Below are 26,187 nucleotides of genomic sequence, written 5' to 3' on the forward strand. Positions count from 1 at the left end.
TGGTGTTGGGAGGCCAACATCAAGCTCTGAGTCTCTGTGAAGCTCTCTAAAAGCTCACTGTCAAGCTACTGACATTAAAGAAGCGCTTATTGGGAGTCAACCCAATGTTATTTAATAATATTTCTTTATTTTCCATTGTTATTTTATGCTTTCTTTAGGTTGATGATCATATGAAGTCACAAAAACAACTAAAAAATAAAAAACAGAATGAAAAACAGCATTAAAAATAGCACACCCTGGAGGACAGGCTTACTGGCGTTTAAACGCCAGTAAGGATAGCAGAATGGGCGTTTAACTCCCAGCCTGGCAGCATTCTGGGCGTTTAACGCCAGAAAGGGCTGTCTGGCATAGGCTGGCGTTAAACGCCAAAAATGGGCATCTGGCTGGCGTTTAACACCAGAAATGGGCAGCAGAGTGGCGTTTAACGCCAGGAAAGGTAGCAAGGCTGGTGTTTAACGCCAAGAAAGGTAACAGAGCTGGTGTTAAACGCCAGGATTGGCACAGAATGGGCGTTTGAACGCCAGATTGGTGCAGGGACTCAAATTCCTTGAAACCTCAGGATCTGTGGACCCCACAGGATCCCCACCTACCCCACTTCTTCTTCTCTCCTCTTCACACCTTTCCATAACACTCTCTCCTAAACCCAACCTATTTCACAAGAATTCCCCCTCCACTCCACTTCTATATAAGCCCCTCATCACTCCTTCCTTTTTCACACATCATAACCAACTAAACCCCCCTTGGCCAAACCCTTTCCTCACCTCCATCTCCTCCATTTCTTCTTCTTCTAATCCCTTCTTTCTTCTTTTGCTCGAGGATGATCAAACCTTTTAAGTTTGGTGTGGAAAAAGCCCGACTTTTTGTTTTTCCATAACCATTAATGGCACCTAAGGCCAGAGAGACCTCTAGAAAGAGAAAAGGGAAGGCAGTTACTTCCAACTCTAAGTCATGGGAGATGGAGAGATTCATCTCACAAGCCCACCACTAAGAAAAGGATGGAGCAAACAAGAGAGTCCACTCATGGACCTCAACAAGAGCATGAGGAAGTTCCTCATCATGAAATCCCTGAGATGCCTCAAGGGATGCATTTTCCTCCACAAAACTATTGGGAGCAAATTAACACCTCCCTAGGAGAATTAAGTTCCAACATGGGACAACTAAGGGTGGAGTACCAAGAGCATTCCATCCTCCTCCATGAAATTAGAGAAGACCAAAGAGCCATGAGAGAGGAGCAACAAAGGCAAGGAAGAGATATTGAGGAGCTCAAGCATTCAATAAGATCTTCAAGAGGAAAAACTAGCCACCATCACTAAGGTGGACCCGTTCTTTAATTTCCTTGTTCTTTATTTTCTGTTTTTCGTTTCCTATGCCTTATGTTTTATCTATGTTTGTGTCTTTATTACATGATCATTAGCGTCTAGTGTCTATGTCTTAAAGTTATGAATGTCCTATGAATCCATCACCTTTCTTAAATGAAAATTGTTTTAATTGCAAAAGAACAAGAAGTACATGGTTTTGAATTCTATCTTGAAATTAGTTTAATTATTTTGATGTGGTGGCATACCTCTTGTTTTCTGAATGAAATCTTGAACAGTGCATATTTTTTAATTTGCTGTTTATGAATGTTAAAATTGTTGGCTCTTGAAAGAATAAAGAAAAAGGAGAAATGTTATTTGATAATCTGAAAAATCATAAAATTGATTCTTGAAGCAAGAAAAAGCAGTGAACACAAAGCTTGCAAAAAAAAAAGAAAAAAATATGCGAAAAAAAAAGAGAAAGGGAAAGAAAAAGCAAGCAGAAAAAGCCAATAGCCCTTTAAACCAAAAGGCAAGGGTAAAAAAAAAGGATCCAAGGCTTTGAGCATTAATGGATAGGAGGGCCCAAAGGAATAAAATCCTGGCCTAAGCGGCTAAACCAAGCTGTCCCTAACCATGTGCTTGTGGCGTGAAGGTGTCAAGTGAAAAGTTTGAGACTGAGCGGTTAAAGTCGTGGTCCAAAGCAAAAAGAGTGTGCTTAAGAGCTCTGGACACCTCTAACTGGGGACTTTAGCAAAGCTGAGTCACAATCTGAAAAGGTTCACCCAGTTATATGTCTGTGGCATTTATGTGTCCGGTGGTAATACTGGAAAACAAAATGCTTAGGGTCACGACCAAGACTCATAAAGTAGCTGTGTTCAAGAATCAACATACTGAAATAGGAGAATCAATAACACTATCTGAATTCTAAGTTCCTATAGAAGCCAATCATTCTGAACTTCAAAGGATAAAGTGAGATGCCAAAACTATTCAGAAGCAAAAAGGCTACAAGTCCCGCTCATCTAATTGAAACTAATTTTCATTGATAAGTTTGGAATTCATTGTATATTCTCTTCTTTTATCCTATTTTGTTTCCAGTTGCTTGGAGACAAGCAATAATTTAAGTTTGGTATTGTGATGAGTGGATAATTTATACCCTTTTTGACATTATTTTTACATAGTTTTTAGTATGATTTAATTATTTTTTATTATATTTTTATTAGTTTTTATTCAAAAATCACATTTCTGGACTTTACTATGATTTTGTATGTTTTTCTGTGATTTCAGGTATTTTCTGGCTGAAATTGAGGGACCTGAGCAAAAATCTGATTCAGAGGCTGAAGAAGGACTGCAGATGCTGTTGGATTCTGACCTCGCTGCACTCGAAGTAGATTTTCTGGAGCTACATAAGCCCAATTGGTGCACTCTCAATTGCGTTGGAAAGTAGACATCCTGGGATTTCCAGCAATATATAGTAGTCTATACTTTGCTCGAGATTTGATGGCCCAAACTGGCGTTCAAAGTCAGCCTAAAATATCTTGGGGTAAAACGCCCAAATTGGCACCAGAATTGGAGTTAAACGCCCAAACCGGCACCAAAGCTGGCGTTTAACTCCAGGAACAGCCTAAGCACGAAAAAGCTTCAATGCTCAGCCCAAGCACACACCAAGTGGGCCTTGGAAGTAGATTTCTGCACTATCTGCACTTAGTTACTCATTTTCTGTAACCCTAGGCTACTAGTTTAGTATAAAAACTACTTTTAGTGATTTATTTTATGGTCTTTGATCTTTGGAATATCTTTGGATCATTTTGTACACGTTTAGAGGTTGGCCTCACGGCCATGCCTAGACCTTTCACTTATGTATTTTCTACAGTGGAGTTTCTACACCCCATAGATTAAGGTGTGGAGCTCTGTTGTTCTTCATGAATTAATACAAGTACTATTGTTTTTCTATTCAATTCATGCCTACTTCTTCTCTAAGATATTCACTCGCACTTCAACCTGATGAATGTGATGACCCGTGACACTCATCATCATTCTCACTTATGAACGTGTGCCTGACAACCACTTCCGTTCTATCTGCAATAGCTTGAATGTGTATCTCTTGGCCTCCTGGTTCATGATGCATGGTTGCCTCTCCTGACAACAGAGCATTTCATTCCATGAGATCAGAGTCTTCGTGGTATAGGCTAGAACCATTGGCAGCATTCCTGAGATCCAAAAAGTCTAAACCTTGTCTGTGGTATTCCGAGTAGGATCTGGGAAGGGATGACTGTGACGAGCTTCAAACCTGCGAATGTGGGGCACAAGTGGCAGTGTGCAAAAGGACAATGGTCCTATTCCGACGCTAGCGGGAACCGACAGATGATTAGCCCTGGGGTGACAGCGTAGATGGATTTGTTTTCATCCGAGAGGATCATCCAGCTTGCCATGGAAAGAGGTAATGCATGGTTGGTAGAAGGCAATAGGAAAGCAGAGGTTATGAAGCAACAAGGCATCTCTAGACGCTTATCTGAAATTCCTACCTATGAATTACATAAGTATTTCTATCCTATTTTATATTTTATTCATCTTTTAATTATCAAAACCTTATAACCATTTAAATCTGCCTGACTGAGATTTACAAGGATGACCATAGCTTGCTTCAAGCCGACAATCTCCGTGGGATCGACCCTTACTCACGTAAGGTTTATTACTTGGACGACCTAGTGCACTTGCTGGTTAGTTGTGCGGAGTTGTGAAAAAGATTTGAGATTACAATCGTGCGTACCAAGTTGTTGGCGTAGTTGAGATCACAATTTCGTGCACCAGAAACCGAGTTTGCGATTGAGTTGGTGCCTGGAGCAGGACCAATATCGATTGTGCCATACAGAATGTCTCGTTTGGAGTTAACTGAACTTAAATCTCAACTTGAGGTGTTAATGAGCAAGAATTTCATTCGTCTGAGCATTTTACCGTGGGGAGCACCGGTATTACTGGTGAAGAAGAAAGATGGAAGTATGCATCTTTGTGTTGACTACAGGAAACTGAACAAGGTCACGGTAAAGAATAAATACCCACTGCCAAGGATTAACGATCTCATGGATCAGTTACAGGGAGCCGAGGTTTTCTCTAAGATCAATTTGCGATCCGGGTATCACCAGATAAGGGTGAGAGATGAAGACATCCCTAAGACCGCTTTCCGAACTCGTTATGGTCATTACGAGTACACTGTAATGTCTTTTGGGTTGACAAATGTTCCTGCGGTATTGATGGACTACATGAACCGAATCTTCCGTCCATTTCTGGATAAGTTTGTAGTCATCTTCATTGGTGACATACTGATTTATTCCAAGGATAATGAAAAGCATTCGGATCACTTGCGAACTGTGCTCCAAATCTTGAAGGAGAGAAAATTGTACGCCAAGTTATCTAAATGCGAACCCTGAAGAGTGAGGTGAAGTTTCTTGGCCATGTAGTAAGTAAGCAAGGGATAGTTGTAGATCCTTCTAAGGTGGAAGCAGTAATGGGGTGGGGGCGACCATCCTCAGTAACTGAGATAAGGAGTTTTTTGGGCTTAGCTGGCTATTATCAGAAATTCATCAAAGGTTTTTCCCAAATAGCTTTGTCATTGCCAAAGTTAACCTATAAAGATGCGCCGTTTTTCTGGACGTCTAAATGCGAAGAAAGCTTTCAACATTTAAAGCAGAAATTAACTACAGCGCCTGTACTCGTGCTACCTGAACCGAACGAACCATTCGAGGTGTATTGTGACACTTCACTGAAGGGTCTGGGGTGTGTGCTGATGCAATACTGGAATGTGGTAGCGTATGCCTCACGATATTTGAGACCTCATGAAGTTAATTATCCGACACATGACCTGGAGCTTGCTGCGGTTGTGTTTGCGCTATAAGTGTAGAGGCATTACCTTTATGGGGTTAAGTTCCGAGTTTCCTCTGATCACAAGAGCTTGAAATATCTCTTTGATTAGAAAGAGCTTAATATGCGGCAGAGGAGGTGGATGGAGTTACTGAAGGACTATAACTTTGAGCTGAATTACCATCCGGGAAAAGGAAATGTGGTGGCGGATGACTTAAGCCAGAAATTGTTGTGTGTTGCTTGGTTGATGCTCCGAGAAGAGGAATTGTTTAAAGCCTTTGAAAGCCTGAAGTTAGGTGTTCAAGAAGTGTCCGAGACTTTGTGTTTAAGTCAATTGCAAATTTTGAGTGACTTTAAGTCCAAGATCGAAAAAGATCAACAAGATGAGAAGGAATGGAAGGAGCATGGAAATTGGAGCTTTGGAGCATAAGCAGCGACGCGCACGCATGGTGTACGCGTACGCGTGGATGCGCGCTACTAGGGTCGGTACGAAGAAGCCAAAGCTAGAGGCCGGTGCATTCGCGTGGCTGAGCTAGAACCTCATGGACACACACGCGTGCTTTACGTATGCGCGTGGATCGTAAAACCCCAGGTACGCGCACGCGTGCTGTACGCGTACGCGTCGGTGCTAGCACGTGATTTTTAACTGAAATCATGCTAGGAAAATTCACAGAGACTGTGGGGCCCAATCTGAACCAACTCTGGCGCCAAAACACTTAAGAGGACCAAGGGATAAACGGATTCTAATCATTCATTCACACATTGAGATATTTTTAGTTAGTTTTTGGAAGTAACATTTTGTAGAGAGAGAAATTCTAGCTTCTCTCTAGGATTTTACTTCTCAATTTGGAATTCTCTTGGATCCATTGGTGAGATCTTTTGTCAATTCAATTCTACATTGTTTCAAGTTGTAGATCTAATTCTTCTCCTTTCAATTCTAGTTCTTGTTACTGAAGTTACTTGTGGATCTTAGATTTGGAAGTTTGTTACTTTGATTTTCATTAATGCTGGAGGAATTTTATGTTCATTGTTGCCAATTGTGTGATTGTTGTTAATCTCTTGTAGTGGATATCTTTGATTTCAAGTCTATTCTCAATTTTACAATGTTTTTCATCCTTGCTCTCCAAGTGTTTGAGAAAATGTCAACTTTAACTATGGAGTAGACTTTTCATTCTTGGCTTGGGAGTTGAGATATTGGAGACACTTGAATTGTCAATATCCTTTGTTGATTAACAATTGAAAGTTGCTAATTGATTTGCATGTCACTAAAGCTAGACTTTCCTAGGGTTAGACTAGGACTTGTTAACTCAAATTGATCACTTTCACTTGACTTTCCTTCATGGAGATTGTGATGATAGGAAGTCCAATTCTCATTCCTAGCTAAGACTTTTATATTGCTTGATTGCCATTCACACCATTAGCCTGTTCATCTCTTGCATTAAATTCCAAAACACCAATACAACTTTTAACCAATAATGTGCATCTTGGAGCACTCCTAGGGAGAATGACTTGGGAGTAATACTCTCGGTTATTGAATTTAGATTGTGGTGACACAATTTCTTTGTTTGATGTGGAATTGCATGTCGGTCTAGACTATACTCACGATTGGATTTATTGATAAATTCTACGCCGGCATAAAATCTCTCATAATGGATCGACCCTATACACTTGAGCGAATAGAGCGTATACACATCTAGTGAGGGTTTGATTGCTCAATTACATGTTTTCACCTACAATCATCACTTTTCTTGCAAGTTTATAAAATCTTTAATAACTCAATTCAACTGTGGTTTGGCTTGGTTGTAATTAATACCTTTAGCCCTTGTACTTGTATATGTTTTCTTGGAAGTTGATTGGTTTTGACCAAGCAATTTCATTCATTTAGATAGTTGCATTTAGATAGGTTGCATGTAGGTAGCTTACATTGAATAAATGATGATACCCTTATCTCTCTCTTGGTTTAAGCATGTCGTAGGGAGATTTGATGCACCACTATTTGATGGTACATTCTATGCTGAATTTAGGAGATTTTATTACCCTTTTTCCACATTTATTCACTAAAATAGCATGGTTTCATAATTCTCTCCTAAATTGTGCTTAAGAGTGAAAACATGCTTTTTAGGCCCTTAATTGGTTAATTTTAATTCACCTTTGATTCAACTAGATGCCTTGATGTGTTTGTTGAGTGATTTCAGGTTGAAAAGGCTAGGAATGGATCAAAGAAATGAAGAGAAAAGCATGCAAGTGGAGAAATCATGGAAAATCAAGGATTTGGGATGCATTCATCGACGCGCACGCGTAGCAGATGCGCACGCGTGGAATGTGAAGTCGCATGGCGACGCGTACGCGTACATGATGCGTACGCGTGGAACACAAATTGCCAAGCGACTCGTACACGTGACCCAGGCGTACGCATCGACACTCGCACATGACTTCATTAAAGGCAAAACACTGGGGGCGAATTCTGGGCTTTCCAGGCCCAAATCCAACTCACTTCTGAGCCTATTATATGCAGAAATCAAGAGGAGATCAAGAGCTTTAGTTAGAAGTAGTCATAATTGAATTTTGGAGGGAATGCTTTAGTTAGTTTCTAGAGAGAGAAGCTCTCTCTTCCCTTTAGAATTAGGATTAGGTTAGATTAGGATTTCTTAGATCTAGGTTTAATTCATGCTTTGATTTACTTTTTCTTTATCAATTCTTGTTCCTCTACCTTTTCTCTCTCTAGTTTTGTATTTTACTTCTTGTAATTGTTTACTTTGTTATTGATGCACTCTTATTTCTTCTATTTTCTTTTAATGCAATTTTATGTTTGATTCCTTTTATTGTTTAATTGCTTTGTTGTTGTTAATTTCTTGCAATTAGTAGTTGTAGATCTAAATTTCTTTCAATTTTATCTCGCTTTCCTTTTATGCCTTTCAAGTGTTTGACAAAATGCTTGGCTGGGCTTTAGTATAGAATTTTTCTCCTCTTGGCTTTGGTTGAGTAATTGGAGACTCTTGAGTTATCAAACTCCTTTGTTGATTGATAATTGAAAGTTGCTAGTTGACTTGATTTCCACTAACTCTAGTCTTTCCTTAGGAGTTGACTAGGACTTGAGGATTCATGTTGATTTATCCACTTGACTTTCCTTCATAGTTAGAGGTTGACTAAGTGGGAGCAATGGACAATTGATATCACAATTGAGGATGATAATGAGGATAGGACTTCTAGTTCTCATTCCTTGCCAAGAGCTTTCTTAGTTGTTAGTTTACTTCTTTTGCAATATATCTTTCAAGTCTCTTATCAAAACCCCAAAATATACATCTCATAACCAATAACAAGAACACTTTCCTGCTATTCCTTTGAGAGACGACCCGAGGTTTGAATACTTCGGTTATTTTTATAGTGACAACCAAATTTTTGCATGAGAGGATTATTTGTTGGTTTAGAAACTATACTTGCAACGAGATTTCATTTGTGAAATTCTATACCATCAAAAATCCATTCATCAAGATCCAACACACTCATTTACTTGAGTTTGAGCTTCTCGTTCCTCGGCGATAGATGCCAAAGTCCCTAGCTTGGGATAATCCTTCATTTGGTGTGGTCCCTTGCACACGAAGCATCCTCTTTTGGGCACAAAAGCCTTCTTCTTTTCTTCGTACTCTTTCTTTGAAGAGTATTTTCCTTCCTTCTTGGTTGAGAAACTCTTCCCCTTGTCTCTCCCACCTTTAGCAGAACTAGGCTTGGGGGAAGACTTGGGTTTAGAGTCTCCCCTATGATACTCAGTGAGTGATTCTGCCACCATGATGGCCTCATCGACATCCTTAACATTCCTTCTTTGTAGTTCTTGCTTTGCCCAAGGTTGGAGTCCATCAATGAAGAAGAACAATTTATCCTCTGATGCTAAGTTGGGGATTTGAAGCGTGAGAGTAGTGAACTCCTTTACGTAGTCACTAATCATACTCTTGTGCTTCAACTCCCTCAACCTCTTCCTTGCTTCATAAACCACATTCTCAGGGAAGAATTGTCATTTCAACTCCCTTTTGAAATCTTTCCATGTGGCTAAGTTGCAAGTACCTTTTTCCATATCTACGCACTTTCTCCTCCACCACAAAGTAGCATTATCAGAAAGGTAGAGAGCTACAGTGCGTACCTTTATTGTTTCTTCGACCACCCATTGGCCTTCGAAGTACCTCTCCATTTGCCATAGGAAGTTCTCCACCTTGCGAGCGTCCCTTACGCCCTTGAACTCCTTTGACTTGGGGAGATCAATCTTTGTCGTCTCCCTTATAATGGTTGGTCGAGATTTTGTCTCCTCAAACCAAACTCGAACTTCCTCAAATAGCTTTAAGGAATTCTCAAGCTTCTCTTCGATTTGGAGCATGCTTTCTTTGAAAGCATCTAGTTCTCCTAACACGTGAGCCTCGAGAGTCTGCTTATCATGTTCTATCCTTTGAAAACGCTCATCCATAGAGGATAGAACATTTTCCAACACAGAAACTCTCTCTTCTAAGAAGTTAGAGTCCTTACCTCTAGGCTCACTTGAAAAACGGACCTTCTTGCCTTTCCATTGAGAAGGAATAGCATTTCTTCCCCTTTGAGACTCAACATGCTCCATGGTGATACTAGAAGCCATACCCATAAGTGACTTGTGCTCCCTCTCGAACCTTGCTCTGATGCCAAATTTGTCACGGCCTTGGACACACTCCAACGCTACCATGCCGGCACTTGGACTTACTCAACCTCTTGAGTTAAGACCAAGTCAGCATAACCCTCAATATTTAGCAAGAAAGCTAAGAATACAAGAGAACACAAGAGAAATGAAGCTTTGGTGGAAAGAACACTTTATTACTCAAGTGTTTATTACAAATGATTCACACATACACAAACTCTAACTCTCACCCCTATTTATAGCCATCCACCTCCTTAATCGACAGTTAGGATTAAATTTAATCAACGGTCCAGATTAATCATCTAGAACCTTCTTTACAAATATCTATCCTACCACAACTTTCTAAATATTTCTAGATTATTCCATACCACTCTTTATACTTCTATATACATCTACACTCTTCTAGAATACTCTATGACCTTCCAGCGTCTTCTAGAACCTTCTAGGGTATTCCAGGACCTTCTAGGACATTCTAGAATGTTCCAGAACCATCTAAAGCATTCTCAAATACTCCAGAAAACTATACAAACACTGTTAAATTTAACCTTCTAAAATTTACCGTGACAAAGTGCCAACTAAATTAGATATGCACGTTTATTTAACTTGATTGTCATCATTGTTATTTTTTTCCCCTCTTTTGTATGCTTTTCTTAATAGTATCATCATCGTCATTGTTGTCTTGTCTTTTTCTTCTTCTTTTTCTTTTTTTAGCGTCTTCTTCTCTTTAATTTTTTTTCATCATCCTTCATTATTATTATTATCATCGTTGACATCCTTTTCATTTTCTTCTTTGTTTTTTTACATATGTTCAAAAAGTAGAGCACAAAAATTATAGCGTATAACACAAATTTTTAAAAAATTACATGTTTAAAATATTAAAATTCAACCAACAAAATACATATAGTACAAAAGTTTTAATACACAGTATAAAATTTTTTTATGCATATCACAAAAAATTTTTATGTACGGTACAAATTTTTTAAAGACCACAATTGACTTCCTAACCAACAAAATATATTTATAACAAAAAATTATGTACTATGTATAAAAATTTCTGTATTATTAGTAAAAATTTATGTATTATGTGTAAAATTTTTATACTATATTAATAAAATTTTTACTATGTACAAAAATTTATATGATATGTATAAAAATTTATGTGGTATGTCAATAATTTTTTGTGTTCAACAAAAATTTTGTACTAAAAAACAAAAAAAAAAGAAAAATAATAAGGCATATACACGTATTTTTTTTGTTAGACTTGTATCAACGTAATTAGATTTAGCTAAAAAAACACTTATATATATGTAGCATGACCATTTTCTAAATCATTATCAATAATCAACCTCTCATGTATAATAAGTACAACGATAAAAACTTTCAATTGGTCAAAGTCAACTTGTAACACATTTAAATATATTTGATTTTATATTTTTTCATACATATAAATTTGGTTTGTGTATATTCAGAATTTGACCTTTATGTAATAAAAAAATTGCATAACTTTTTACATTAAAATTATTATTCTTTTATAATGTTGTAGGGCGGGCAGGTAAATATTTTCTATTTAGTTATTTAATTATGTATTGGTACATTGGTAAAATTATTTTTAATTCTTACACATATTTTCTAAAAATCTATGTATATAATATTATTTAATATTTGATCTAGAAAAATTAAAATTAGTTGAAAAAATGAGTGATACAGCGATATTGAGATACTTTTAAAATTTGAACTGTATTTAACTAATGAATGGAAATTTAAAAGGATTTACTTTTCTAAAAAAGAAAAAAAATAAATAACTTGTGAGTCAAGGTGATTCGTGAGTCAGTTTGAGTGTGACTAATTAATAATTAATAAACTAATTATTTTATATTTTTATTTTATAATAATAATATATAATTTTATACACATATAATCATATATTTATATTCATATTTGTTAAATATACAATTGTTATTTTTTATTTTTACCATATTTAAATTGCGATATCTTTGATTGTTTTATTGTAAGTTGAATGAATCATGAATTATTATTTTTTTTCAAAGATAAATATTATTTTATTAATATAAAATAAAAGTGTTTCCATAAGGAAGTACAAAAGAATTGGGTATTCCCATTTATCATCAGCTGTGACTGAAAAACTAAGAGCTTAAAGAAGAGTAAAGTAAGAGTAAAGAAAAGTAGCATCTATCAGGTATGGTTCACGAGTTCACGTACTAAATTGCTAGTTTCTTTCACTATCTCTAGTGCTGGGCTTATTACCTTCTCAAAAACACACCGATTCCTCGCTTTCCAAGTGCTCCAACACAGCGCCGCTATGAAGAGGGTCTTTTGTCTATCGTCGAATTGAGCCGCTGCCCAGGATAAGACTCGTTGCCACCAATTGAAAAAAGTTTCTTCTTCTCTCATCCATAGGTCAGGGGTTATTAAGCTTAGGCTCCATATTATTGAAGACAGGGGGCATTGGAACAAAGCATGAGAAATTGATTCAGCCTTCAACATGCATCTTGGACAAGTGGCAGGAGTAGATGCGAACCGGCTGTGAACTTGTTGCAACACCGGAAGCTTTTCATGAAGACTTTTCCATAGAAAAATCTTAATTTTATGTGGTAATTTCAACTTCCAAATGCTATTCCAGACTCTGTTGTGTATGTTCTGGGACCTCAATGAAGTAGGAGAATGAAAGAATCCATAAGCAATTTTGTATCCTGACCCAACTTCATATATACCAGATTTTGTCCAGCACCAATTAACTTCATCCTCCTCCTCTGTTGGTTTGATTGAAAAAATTTTATTGCATATATCAACTGAAAAAATCGACTCAATCAGATTTTTATTCCAACTTCTATCAGGATTTAGTAATGCACTAACGTAATGCACTTGCATATTTGGCGGGATTGTGAGTGCATTTTGAGGGACATTAAGGGGCACTGATGGTGGGAGCCAGGGGTCATGGAAGATGCGAACATTAGTGCCAGAGCCTATTTTCCATAACAAGCCTTTCTCGATCACCTTGCGCCCTTCAAGAACACTTCTCCAACTCCACGACGGTACGCTTCCTATCTCTGCATGTAGGAAATCTGTATATCTGAAATATTTAGCTTTGAGCATTCTTGATATAGTAGAATTAGGGTATTTCATTAGACGCCAACATTGCTTGCCCAATAAAGCCAAATTTTGCGCCCTTAGATCCTTGATCCCCAGCCCTCCATCTTTCTTTGGTCTCGTCATTGTGTCCCATTTAATCCAAACCATTCTTCGTTCTGCGCCTTTTTGACCCCACCAAAATTGCGAGAGCATGCTATGAATCTCAGTCAACAGCGTGTCCGGGAGCTTGAAACAAGAGAGTGTATAAATAGGAATCGCCTCCCCCACCGCTCTCAATAGCGTGTGCCTGCCACCTGATGACAATATACTTCTTTTTCAACCCATAATCCTCTTCTGAACTTTATCCTTGATAGCTCCAAAGGTTGCTTTCTTTGATTTTTGAACTATAGAGGGCAGTCCCAGGTATTTGTCTTGTGCTCCGATATGTTCAATATTTAGTGTCTGAGCAACTGCTAGTCTTGTGTTCTGAGGAGTGTTGTGACTGAAAAAGATAGCCGACATATTCAAATTGACTTTTTGCCCACTAAAACCCTCATAGGTCTCTAGCAATTCTAGAATGCTTTGGCTTGTATTAGGTGCGCTCTTGCAAAAAAGGATTGAATCATCAGCAAACAAAAGGTGATTAATTGTTTGGCATCTCCGATTAACTTGAACTCCTTGAATTAATCTGTTTTGCTCTGCCTTGTGTAGCAAGAAGGAAAGTCCTTCTGCACAAAAAAGAAAGAGATATGGAGATAGGGGGTCACCCTGTCGGATGCCCCTATTTGGCCTAAAATAGCCAAATGGTTGACCTTCCACAACAACAGAGTAAGAAACAGTCGTTACCAATTCCTTAGTCCAATTAATCCATTTAGCATCAAACCCCAGCTTATCCATAATATACCATAAAAAATTCCATTCAACCCTATCATAAGCCTTGCTCATGTCTAGTTTAATAGCCATCTCATGCTCTGCCCCACTTCTCTTATTTTTCAAATAGTGCATACATTCGTGGGCAATTAGAATATTATCTGAAATGAGTCTTCCTTTGAGAAACGCACTCTGATTTGGACTTATAATTTTATTCATAATACCTTGTAATCGGTGCACCATAACTTTAGAAATAATTTTATACATAACTGAAGACAAATTGATCGGTTGTACCTGAGTCATATCACTGGCATCTGGCACCTTTGGAATCAAACAAATTTGAGTATGATTGAAGCTTTTTAAAATTCTGCCACTGTGAAAGAAACTTCTCACTGCCTTAAAAACGTCACCTCCAACTATATCCCAGAAAAAGTGAAAAAACTTAGCTGTAAATCCGTCATCACTAGGAGCACTCTGAGCATGAATACTAAATGTAGCTTTTTTGACCTCGTCCATAGTTATTGGCCTTTGGAGCCTACGGTTCATGGAAGCTGTAACCTTAAAACGTGATAAATCTAATAAAATTATTTATGATAGAAGAAAATATTATATCTATATCTTAATATTTTGATATAAATTTTATAATCATATTTTTATATATGATTTTGATAGATAGGAAAACTGTAGTTAACAAATAGATAATGTATAATAGATAGTTTCTTGATATATAAAATACTTTATCTATATAAAATTATATATTATGTTTATGCATGCTATTTGAGTTAGCTCATAAACTCTCTGTAAAAGAGGTTTGAAGTATTAAAAATTTATTTAGTTTTTTTGAAAGTTTTACTTGTTTGTTTGGCTATTTTTTCTTTCTCTGAATATAAATTTGATTCTACCTTTCAATCTACATTTATCCAAAGCTACAATTTCTAGTTTTTGTGTTTAACTTTTTAGGTTGAACTGAAATTTATTTCTATGTACCGGTTGTATCCTTTATTATTTATATGATAAATTTTGTTGTTTTTTATAATATTATTTCTCTAATACTTTTTCATGCAATTTTTTTATTTTTTTATAAAATTCTTATTATTTTTTATTTATAAAATTCTTTACGGCTATTTTTATTTTTTTGTATGGAATATTTTTTTGTTTTGAATTATAATTTTGTTAATCCTATTAGAGTACTAAAAAGTACTAAGAATACTAAAAAAATATTAAAATTTATTTAAATATCTAAAATAAAATTATAAAATAACATAAAATAATTATTTAAATTCATGTCCTTTTCTATAATTATTCATTTAAAAGTAATTTGAAATAATGTAATTCAAACAATATTTAGTTTACTATAATTCATTTTAAATAAAATTTACGAATCAAATATAAACTACTTACTACCAACTCACTTTTAATCAAAATCAATTTTATACAAACTTCTATTTACAAACGATAAACCAAAAACACACTAATAAATACAGTGATAAATCAAGTTTAATTTTATCAGCCAAACATAAACTTAGTCTCAATCAACTCAATTCAGCTCAATTCATTTTCAATCCTACCTGTGTTTATGTGTTGCAAAGCACAAAGAGGGAAAAAGGGTATTTGCGGCAAATTGGAGATGCTTTGCATGTGCCGTTGGCAGCTTGCTAACCATCCTAGTAAAAACCGCTATGCCCCACATGGATTTTAAAGATTTCCCCCTATGAAAGCAACAAAACCACACGCTTTCCACCAAAAACCACTCTTGTGTCTAACAAGCTATGTTATTCTGGCTATAGTTCGTTTATTTGGCATTTAGTAATTAGTAGAATCTGTGTTAAATATAGTCTTTCGGGCAGTTAAATCTAGTGTTTAGTGGTTATATTAGGTCTCCTATTTCCTTTATTTTACTTGAATTACGAATGTGTATTTGACTTCACGTATCCCTTATCTAGATTTATGTGAGTGATGATTTCAACTGTTACTGTAATTCTATTTATTAAATATTTAACTGTTTGACTTGGGTAGAAATTATTACCACCATCCTTTTTAACTTTTTTTGTTGTTGTTGTAAAATTCGACCTTTAACACCTTTAAAAGGCAAAGTTTATTATCCATCGCTTTAAGAACTTACTGATATATTTTAATCTATTTGAGAATAAAAAAGCAAAACCTTCTAAATTTAGATTAAACACTCAAATTGATTTTAAAAAAATTTTAGATAGAATATTTTTATCTCTTAACAAATTTTTGTACTGAAAATTATTTTTATCGGACTAATTAGCTTCTTTATCATTTTAAAAAGGAATTAATTTATATTATACCAATATTTGTTAAAAACTTAATTGTCTACCTTATAATAAAATTTGTTAGGAACTTATTTATCCGACACACATTAAAAATTTGATTAAAAGCGACAAAAAATAATATATTCAATAAAAATAATTTTTGAGAACTTTTAAATAATAAAATTTTATCAAATTTAGGAACCAAAGTATCCTACATAAAATTCTTTTAAGGATCAATTTGCTTACTCTTGATTTTTTTTATGGCAAAGATATACCAAAATTAAGACTAAGTGCATGTTTGGGCGCCATTATTTTGTTAAAAAAAGATCTTTTTTTATTTTTTAACGTGTTTGGCAAATTTCTAGTAGTAAAAGTAAAAGCACTAGTAAAATAAAAAAAAAAAAATCTTTTTTGAGAAGCTGTAATTTACATCTTTTTTTAAAAGATCTTTTTTCCTTAAAAAAAAGATGTTTTTCATGTAATAAATAAACAAAAAAGTACTTTTATATTGTTATACCCAAACATATTGATTGATAAAAAGACCTTTTTACATGAGATATCCAAACATAAAATTACTTTTACTTCTCTATAAGATCTTTTAAAAAAAGATAACTCGAAAAAAGATCTTTTTTAAAAAGCTCACCCAAACAAGCCCTAAGAGTGGACAATCAATGTGGCAAGAAAGAAACTTCAAAAAGTGGACTCGTTTCAGCCTTCCTTTTGCAATTTGCATCATTACTAAAAAATAATATATGTATTATTTGTATAAATGTTATATTTTTAGTATTAAATTAATTGATAAAAAGATGAGAAATTTTTTTTAATTCTAAAAGTGTGGAAAATAATAACCAACTTATACACCTATATGAATATCTATAGTATGCCCTTGCGGTTTTTGGTCCCAACAGTTATAAAAGCGTTAGTTTAAGTTAGTGAATTTGTGACTGTGGTCCCTGTAGCCACCCCCTTACACCCCAAAAAGGTCTATAAATTAAGTCGCACTTCCCTTCATTATGCTTCACTCAACTACTCATCAACAACACATTTGCCTCTCATTTGTGCCTACTTCCCAATAACCAAAGTAATTGCTTCTTCCAACTCCTCCAAATATTGCTTCTTCATGTGGACTTCTAAAGTGCACATTTTTCCTAGCACAAATAATGTTGCCAAAAGAAAAATGACTAAATTCTTTTTGTTTTAATTTTCTTGCTCAGGTTGTCAACAAGAAAAGAAATGGATCTGATTGGTTTGGTCTTGGTCATCAACCTCGCAATGTTCTCCTCCTCCGTGTACGGCTATGGCGGAGGAGGGTGGATTAACGCACATGCTACCTTCTATGGTGGGAGTGATGCTTCAGGAACAATGGGTATGTATGATGCAGAACCAGCATAAACAACTTTACTCATAATTCATTAATAACGAGTTAAAAATGTGTTTAAAGAAGCTTTCGCAGTCAAATACGTTAGTTTTCGACAATGTATATATATTCTATTATAATTAAGTACAGGAAAAATAATAATTCTATTCCTATTTTCATAATACCATTCTTTTTTTTTTTAATTCATAAAAGATACCATTCAAAAAAATCATGTGAAAATAAACATTATAAAAAAGGAAAAGTATAGGTAACCAACAAGATTTTTGAACAATGTGTAAACAATGTGAATTAATAGGGTTAAAAGAGTAAATTTAATTAATAGCATTAAATTAGGGTATAGTTTATTTTTATTTGATTGGTGGTTGTTCATGTTGTTCAAAATTTTCATTGTTCCCCTAGCACTCCCCTGTAAAAAATGAGAGTGACATTATCATTTTTCTAAGTACAGAATGAGTAGATAGAATGTAGTTATTTTATTACTAGTTTTGCATTAAATTGTGTGGGAGTAGATAGTTGAAGCTTCTTTCTCTCGAGCAAAACCATTTGAGAAATGAATAGTTTCTTTCAAATTACTATTTCAGGTGGGGCGTGTGGGTATGGGAACCTGTATAGTCAAGGTTATGGAACAAACACAGCAGCTTTGAGCACTGCACTGTTCAACAATGGTTTGAGCTGTGGTTCATGCTATGAGATAAGGTGTGTGAATGACCGTAGGTGGTGCCTACCTGGCTCCGTAATGGTAACTGCCACCAATTTCTGCCCTCCAAACAATGCCTTACCCAATAATGCAGGAGGGTGGTGCAACCCTCCCTTGCACCACTTTGATCTTGCTCAGCCTGTTTTCTTGCGCATTGCGCAATACAGAGCTGGAATTGTCCCTGTTTCTTATAGAAGGTAACCTTTAATTTTCTCTTTTGTTTTCTTCGCGTGTTAGTTTGAATATGAGGTTATGTTTAATTGTGGGATAAAAGTTTTCGTAAATAATTCTATTTATAATTTTAGATATATTCATGGTAACTTTTATTCTATTTTTATCTCTTACTATACATACTTTTAATATGGCTCTACTATATGTTAAAATTTAAAACTCTTTAAAGAAAAAAAAATCACATTTTTTCTGTAATTTTTTTTAAAACAAATAACATGTTAATAAAAATAAAGAAAAAGAAAAGAAAAGCCAATGACAAATATCTTCCCATATGCAATTTTCACCGTCAATGTATTCTATGTTAGCATTAGTAAAAAAAGGACCGATTACTTCTCACTTATAACTAGTGAAAGTGTTTTTTTTTATAATAATATGTTTTTGTTTTTGTTTCCTATTTTCTTTTGTTTGAATGCTAAAAGAGGGAAATTATTAATTTTTTTTTATCGAAGATATGAAAATTCGAACCCACAACCTCTTAATTGAATATGGGGAGACTATGCCATTTGAACTATTGTTTATTGGCGAGGGAAATTACTAATTGCTTGTCTATTTTGGAAAAGATAAATCTATAGCCAAATTTACTCTACGGTCAAATATGACGCGAGCGAATTTTCTTCTGTGTTTAAAAATTGATTTTCTTTGATGTATTAATATGTCGTCTTTATAGTTTTTTTAAGTTGGAGTGGGTAAAAACTACTAACATGTGTGTCATAATTTTTTTCTACCTTTTTTGGTTCGAACAGAGTACCCTGCAGGAGAAGGGGAGGAATAAGGTTCACAATCAATGGCCACTCATACTTCAACCTAGTCTTGGTGACAAACGTTGGCGGCGCCGGCGACGTTCATGGCGTGGCCATTAAGGGTTCAAGAACTGGGTGGATGCCAATGTCAAAAAACTGGGGACAGAATTGGCAGAGCAACAACTACCTCAACGGCCAAAGTCTCTCCTTCAAAGTCACCACCAGTGATGGCCGTAGTGTGGTCTCTTACAATGTTGCCCCAGCTGGATGGTCATTTGGCCAAAGCTACACTGGAGCCCAATTCCATTAAGATCTCTTCGATTCGATTCGCAATTTCTGTCACTTTGAAATTTTTGGTACGCTAAAAAAATTTATATCTATGTACCAAAAAAAATCGAAGTGGTAGTTATTAAGTTGATGGTGGTATGTTATAATTTCTTAAATTTAAATGTCCGTAGTAGTATATGACTTAATAGTATACTAGGATATTAGATAGTATGTTACTTGGTTATAGGGACAATTAATTAAGGGATAATTAAGCTATTTGCATTATTGGAGGGGGTTAGAAAATGGGAAGGGCTTATTTTAACTTAGCTCTTCATCATTTTCATTTGACTTGCGTTAAAGTAGGGAATTCCTAATTAAGTGTTAGGAGCTTCCTTGATGATTGGGGGTATTTTATATTTTATAGTGCTGCTAAAAGGAAAGCTAGCAGAATTAAAGTGGTTCATTGGTAAATTGGAAGAGGTGGACTATCTTAATTTCCACCCGCCATTGGTATTGGATCATAGTGCTCTTTGCCCCTTCCATTGGTGGGGTGTTTAGTTACTTCTCAGAAGCATTGTTTTCTTACTAATCCATTGTAATCAGCCCTTATTAGCTGAGTATGTCTTTTTTTTGGCTGTATTAGAGACTCAAAGTGTAAATGTTTCTATTTCTGCATGTAATGGAAAGTTGAAGTAATTTACTAGTAACACCTCTTGTTTTGTTTTGTCTTATTTTAATTTTTGTTATTTTATTTAGAAAAGTAATAGAAAGTATATTTAACAAATATCTTGTTGACAAAGAAATTTCGTTAAGTTATTTATTCAAGCATTATAATAAGAGTAAACGGTTAAATTGATCCTTAAAAGGTCATACAATTTTCAAATCAGTTTTCAAAAGATTTTTTTAATCAAATTCATCTTTAGAAGATTTGAAGTTAGTCACGTTAGTCCATTCATCACTTTTCTTACTAACAATGTTAATGAAAATTAACGTAGTTATAAAGGTTCTAAGGGTATTGAGAAGGGGGTTTAAATCAATTCAACCACTTTTAGACTATTTATACAACTTGTGTAGAACTTAAAATTTAGGAAATAATTTAAAAAAGTCTCCTGGTTTAGCCACCTTTTACAATGTGACATACGTCCAATCTCCATTACAATTATAGTAAAATTTCACTATGATAAAATAATACAATCACCAATTTTAAAAAATTCACACTCTTGTAAGTTCTAACACCCTAAACTAATACAAACTTAATTCAACACCTAAGTACTTACTCAACCTAATTAAAGAAAACCAAATGTATTTAACCAAGCATACTTTTGACTACAACTCTCAAACAAAATAGAATATATGACTTTTGTATGAATACTCTCTTTGCTTTTTGTTTCTTTCAATAAACTCTCAATACTAGACACGAGATGAAGAACATAAACAATGACTAAATATCTGATATATCTCAATCTGATCTGCACCAAAGGTTGCTTCCATCCTTGATAAACTATCCATATATAGGGCTTGTTTTTCTTCATGAATGGTATGGAATCAAATCCTCATGGCACAAGCTAGCTTTTGCATGATTTAAGCTTCATGGCCGTTAGTTCTTTGATGAGCAAAACTTTCCTTCTTTGTTTCATCATATACGAAGAAAGTGCAGCAGTTCCCTTGATTTGATTCTAATTTGGGGCTTTAAATGTTACATGATGGTGCAAAATCCTTCCAATCATAACTTGATTATTCCTTAATGAAATTTTCGTTAACATGTATTATTCTTGTTTTCTTGAAAGAATATGATTGATTCTTACAATCATAATAATTGGCTATAATTAACAATAATTAATTATGTTTGTCATCATAAGGTATTAAACGTAACGACTCAATAAGTCGGTTAAGTTATATGTCAGTACACACATATAATTTTTAATTAGCTATCAGTACAATAATTTTATGAAATTTGATCAAATCAATCCCTAAGTAATAAATCCTAATCCCAAACTGGTAAGTGGAGAATCGGGATGCAGTTATCATCAAAGGGATCGAATTGGGACGAGATTGACTTTGAATTTTTGGGGAATATGAGTGGAGAGCCTTATATTCTGCAAACCAATGTGTTCAATAATGGCAAAGGCAACAGAGAGCCAAAATTTTCTTTAAGATGCAGGGGACATATATTCTCAAAATTTTATCGAGCTTCGAAACAAAAATGATTTACTTGATTAGAAATCGAAACAAAAGTATATAAAAAAAAGTTCCACTCAATGAGTCAAAATAAATTAGAATATGGGGGCTTCAATCCTTTTTTTGAGGGCTACTGGGAGAAGTACTTCTTCAAAAGTGTACAAGATGTCTCTGGTACGGGTTGAGAGATGGATCGAGAACTTGCGGGTTGAGACAGATGCCGGATCACTTGACTGGAGCAATGGGGGGAGGTACCTGCAAAGACACTCCGACGCTCAAGTCAGAATGGATCTAAGAGGTATAAGGTGTGAGGAATGAATGAATACCTGAAGGGACCTGGGTCCTCTATTTATAGGTGATGGTGAATATATTATCTTATCTTATTTGGCTAAGATAAGGGAGACGTTTGAATTATCTTATCTTATCTTATCTTATTTGGCTAAGATAAGGGAGACGTTTGAATTCGAAAGTTGGTTAGGAGCTCTAGTAGGCTGGTTCCGGGCCTTCTGGAAGGGCGAAGGGGGTCGGACCCTGGTAACCGGGTTCGGAGACCGTTCTGGATGTAGGATCCGTGGGCCGGATCCGTAACAGTTGCCCCCGGAGCGAGAGAGTGAGGGTGCTCGGTCTCATCACTGGAGAAACATTTTCCTCGCCATTGTGGTTTGGCAAGGAGATCGTTTTGTTTGGTTTTTCCGATCGAGGTCGAGGATTTGGGGAGTTCCTAGCCGTTTCATGGTTAGGCCAGGAGCGCGTTGTTTGGGCGTCTCATCACATGCCGGGTTTGATGATCGTTCCGAAGAAAGGCCCGGAGATTGGGTCTGGAACAGTTGCCTCCGGAGCATGAGAGTATGCTTTCATGGTCTCAATGCTAAGTCATTGGAGAGTCCGATTCTCTGTAGTTTGGGAGACTGTGAGGGGCCTGAAAAAGGCGTGACGTCATCATGTACCAATTGGTAGGATGTTGGTCAGTATGGATTTCCGCGAGTTGGAAGACCGTCAGCTCATGCTTGTTTTGTGTGACCTTTTTTGGGCCGTTATTGTGAACTTATTTTAGGCCTCTTGGTGGGCCGATTTCAAGACTTTGTTTATTTAGCTTATTTAGATTCCCGTTTTGTTGGCTTTGCGGGTGATCGATTCACGAGTCACTATTTTTGTTATTTTGGATATCCGTTTTGTTATTTGGATATCCGTTTTATTGGCCACGGGTGATCGATTCCCGGGTAGCCGTTTACTTATTTGGATATCCGTTTTATTATTTGGATATCTGTTTTATTGGCTTCGGGGTGATCGATTCCCGGGTAGCCGTTTGCTTATTTGGATATCCGTTTTATTATTTGGATATCCGTTTTATTGGCTTCGGGGTGATCGATTCTCGGGTAGCCGTTTGCTTATTTGGATATCCGGTTTATTATTTGGATATCCGTTTTGTTGGCCTCGGGGTGATCGATTCCCGGGTAGCCGTTTACTTATTTGGATATCCGTTTTATTATTTGGATATCCGTTTTATTGGCTTCGGAGTAATCGATTCCCGGGTAGCCATTTGCTTATTTGGATATCCGTTTTATTGGCTTCGGGGTGATCGATTCTCGGGTGGCGGTTTGCTTATTTGGATACCCATTTTATTATTTGGATATCCGTTTTATTGGCTTCGGGGTGATCGATTCTCGGGTAGCCATTTGCTTATTTGGATATCCGGTTTATTATTTGGATATCCGTTTTGTTGGCCTCGGGGTGATCGATTCCCGGGTAGCCGTTTACTTATTTGGATATCCGTTTTATTATTTGGATATCCGTTTTATTGGCTTCGGGGTGATCGATTCCCGGGTAGCCGTTTGCTTATTTGGATATCCGTTTTATTATTTGGATATCCGTTTTATTGGCTTTGGGGTGATCGATTCTCGGGTAGCCGTTTGCTTATTTGGATATCCGGTTTATTATTTGGATATCCGGTTTATTATTTGGATATCCGTTTTGTTGGCCTCGGGTGATCGATTCCCAGGTAGCCGTTTACTTATTTGGATATCCGTTTTATTATTTGGATATCCATTTTATTGGCTTCGGGGTGATCGATTCCCGGGAAGTCGTTTATTTATTTGGATATCCGTTTTATTATTTGGATATCCGTTTTGTTGGCCTCGGGGTGATCGATTCCCGGGTAGCCGTTTACTTATTTGGATACTATTTTGTTGGCCTCAGAGTGATCGATCCCCGGGCCGCTTTTTTTGTTATTTGGATACCCGTTTTGTTATTTGGATATCCGTTTTATTGGGAGTGGGTAGACCGATGTTGTTTTGTCATAAGACGAGGTCTCCTGGTCCGAAGTCTCGTCGTACCGTGCTGCCATTGTACCTTAGGCTTATTCTCTATTTTAAGACTAGCTCACGTAGGTGTGCTATACTCCTGACCTTGTCTGCAAGGCCCTACTTTGCTTCTTTGTCGTTTCCTCCCATGGTTCTGCGTGGATTTTGGTGTGCATCGAGATCGGAAAGGAAGATTCCTGCCGCATCTCGGGATCTCTTGCGTAGGGCTAGGCTGATATTATCGTATTCTACTGCGGTTTCCCGGTCTCCGTGGATGGTTCCGACGGAGCCATCTTCTGCCGTGAACTTCATTAGAAGGTATTTGGTAAAGATGACGGCGGAGAGGTCGTTGATTGTTTTCCTTCCGAGGATGACGTTATAAGCGGTGGAGTTCTTGAGGACCACGAACTCAGACAGGATTGTCTTCCTCTGGCTTCCCGTCCCTATGGTAAGGGGAAGAATGATGGAACCGTCTGGCTTGAGGAAGTTGTCTCCGAGTCCCGTGAAACCGTTGCGGTGTGTTTGGAGATTTTTGTTGCGGAGCCCGAGCTTGTTGAAGGCACCTCGGAAGAGGATGTTGGAGTTTGCGCCGGTGTCCACCAGTATTCTCCGAACTAGTCCTGTTCCGATTCTCGCCGAGATGACGAAAGGTGCGTCTTCGGCCGAGGTGCTGTGCTGGCAATCCTCGGGCAAGAAAGTTATCGTTTTGTGGGCTGTGGTAGCTGGGGCTTGATCTCTGACGGCCAAGACTTTGAGGTCCTTTTTTAGTGTTGATCTTGACTTGCTTGACACATCCTTGCTCGTGATGACATTTACTACTATGGCCGGGTCATCTTCTGGACTTTCCCTGGGAGGTTGTTTTTGTGTTCTCAGGTTGCGTCCTTCCCTCTCAGGCGACCTGTCTTTTTCCGCGCGTTTTGGTTCTCTGATGATTTTGGCGAACTCTGGGGGTTTGCCGTCTCTTATAGCTTATTTGAGGGCGTCTTTAAGGTCGAAACAGTCTTGTGTCCTGTGCCCGTAACCTCAATGGTAGTCGCAGTAAAGGGTCTTGTTGCCGCCCGTTCTTTCTCTGAGTTGTCGGGCTTTTGGGATAATACCCCGATCCGCTATCTGGTGGTATATCTCGGTAATCGGGGCTGTCAAGGGGTGTAGTTCGAGAATTTCCCGATCCTGGGTGGTCGGTTTGTGTTGGTTTGTTTGGGTTGGTCTCTTTGACTTTCTCTGGGCATCGGATTATGGCGGGAAGTCGGGTTGCCGTGTGGGGTGTTGCCGTGTTGCCGTTTATTGGCGGAGACGACCTGGCTGACCTCCTCATCGTTTATGTAGTCTCTGGCGACGTTTTGGATCTCGTGCATGGTCCATACTGGCTTGGTGGTGAGGTATTTGCGGAAGTCTTCGTTCATGAGCCCGTTGGTTAAACAGAGGCTTGCGATGGAATCCGTGAGTCCATCAATCGTTAGGCATTCATCGTTGAAGCGGTCCAGGTATTTTCGTGTGGATTCGTCTTGTTTCTGTGTGACCCCTAATAAGCTGATGGGGTGTTTAGCTTTGGTGATTCTGGTGGTGAATTGGGCCATGAACTTCCGTGAGATATCGTGGAAGCCAGTTATGGATCCTTTAGGGAGGGCGTTGAACCATTTGATCGTAGGGCCAGCTAAGGTTATCGAGAAGGCCTTACACCGGATCATGTCGGCGGCTCCTTCCAGGTTCATCCTGACCTCGAAGGCCGTTAGGTGTTCCCGAGGATCGTTGGTCCCATCCTATTTCATGTCAGTGGGCTTGTTGAAGTCCTTCAGGAGTAAGGAGTTTTCTGTGAACGGGATGGCTTCCATTATCACGTGCATGTTTCCTGCTCGTTTGGCCTCCCGATGGTGCCGTCGGTCGTCTTCTCCGCGTCGGTGTTTCGGGTCTAGGGAAACGCTGCGATCGTGCTGTTTGCAGTGTTGTTGCTCAGGGGGCCTGATGTTCCTGGTATCGTGATGAAATTAGGTCCTGGAGGTCGATTGGCTTGTATGCTCCGAGTGGTACCGTTCTTTGGGTGTGACTCGGCCTTTGAGGTTTTGCACCCTAAGGCACAACTCTTGGATTATTTGGACCGCCTTCTCTCTCAGGCCATCGGGTGGCCGGGCTTCAGTGGGAGGACGATTGTCCTCTCTTGGTTGTTGCTGGGTTGGGGTTGGTTGGCGATGTGCCGCGTTTATTATCCTCCCGTGGGTGGGAGGAGTGTTATCTTGGAGTTCGGGAGTTGGGCTTTGTGGGTTTGAGTTGGGGTGTCGGGTGGAGGATTGCTCCTCGAGGTTCTCCGTCATGCCGCCACGATTTGGCTGTCCCCCGTATCTGTGCAAGAACCTTG

At 37.4% G+C, this 26,187-nt stretch overlaps 1 protein-coding gene across 2 annotated transcripts; it reads left to right on the forward strand.

The window, feature by feature from the left end:
- Positions 1-16,983: 16,983 nt before the first annotated feature.
- LOC148548528 (expansin-A10-like) lies at positions 16,984-20,063 on the forward strand. 2 transcript variants are annotated; one of them, XM_088496723.1, is made up of 4 exons: positions 16,984-17,124; positions 17,258-17,409; positions 18,003-18,315; positions 19,093-20,063. In XM_088496723.1, exons 2-4 carry the CDS (start codon positions 17,277-17,279, stop codon positions 19,397-19,399), a joined length of 753 nt encoding a protein of 250 aa, XP_088352849.1. In that variant the 5' UTR covers positions 16,984-17,124; positions 17,258-17,276; the 3' UTR covers positions 19,400-20,063. The 2 variants fall into 2 exon arrangements, with proteins under 2 accessions (XP_088352849.1, XP_088352850.1); XM_088496724.1 differs by having other exon boundaries at positions 16,999-17,124; positions 17,258-17,662; positions 17,844-18,315.
- Positions 20,064-26,187: the final 6,124 nt, after the last annotated feature.

This window comes from Arachis ipaensis, chromosome B8, assembly GCF_059453495.1.
Source record: "Arachis ipaensis isolate K30076 ecotype BB chromosome B8, ASM5945349v1, whole genome shotgun sequence".
Taxonomy (NCBI): domain Eukaryota; kingdom Viridiplantae; phylum Streptophyta; class Magnoliopsida; order Fabales; family Fabaceae; genus Arachis; species Arachis ipaensis.

Bases quoted from the DNA above. Each gene is read 5' to 3' on its own strand.
- LOC148548528 (XM_088496723.1), top strand. From the start codon at position 17,277: ATGGATCTGATTGGTTTGGTCTTGGTCATCAACCTCGCAATGTTCTCC. The intron at 17,410-18,002 runs GTATGTATGATG...TTACTATTTCAG, and splicing joins TGATGCTTCAGGAACAATGG to GTGGGGCGTGTGGGTATGGG. The intron at 18,316-19,092 runs GTAACCTTTAAT...TGGTTCGAACAG, and splicing joins GTCCCTGTTTCTTATAGAAG to AGTACCCTGCAGGAGAAGGG.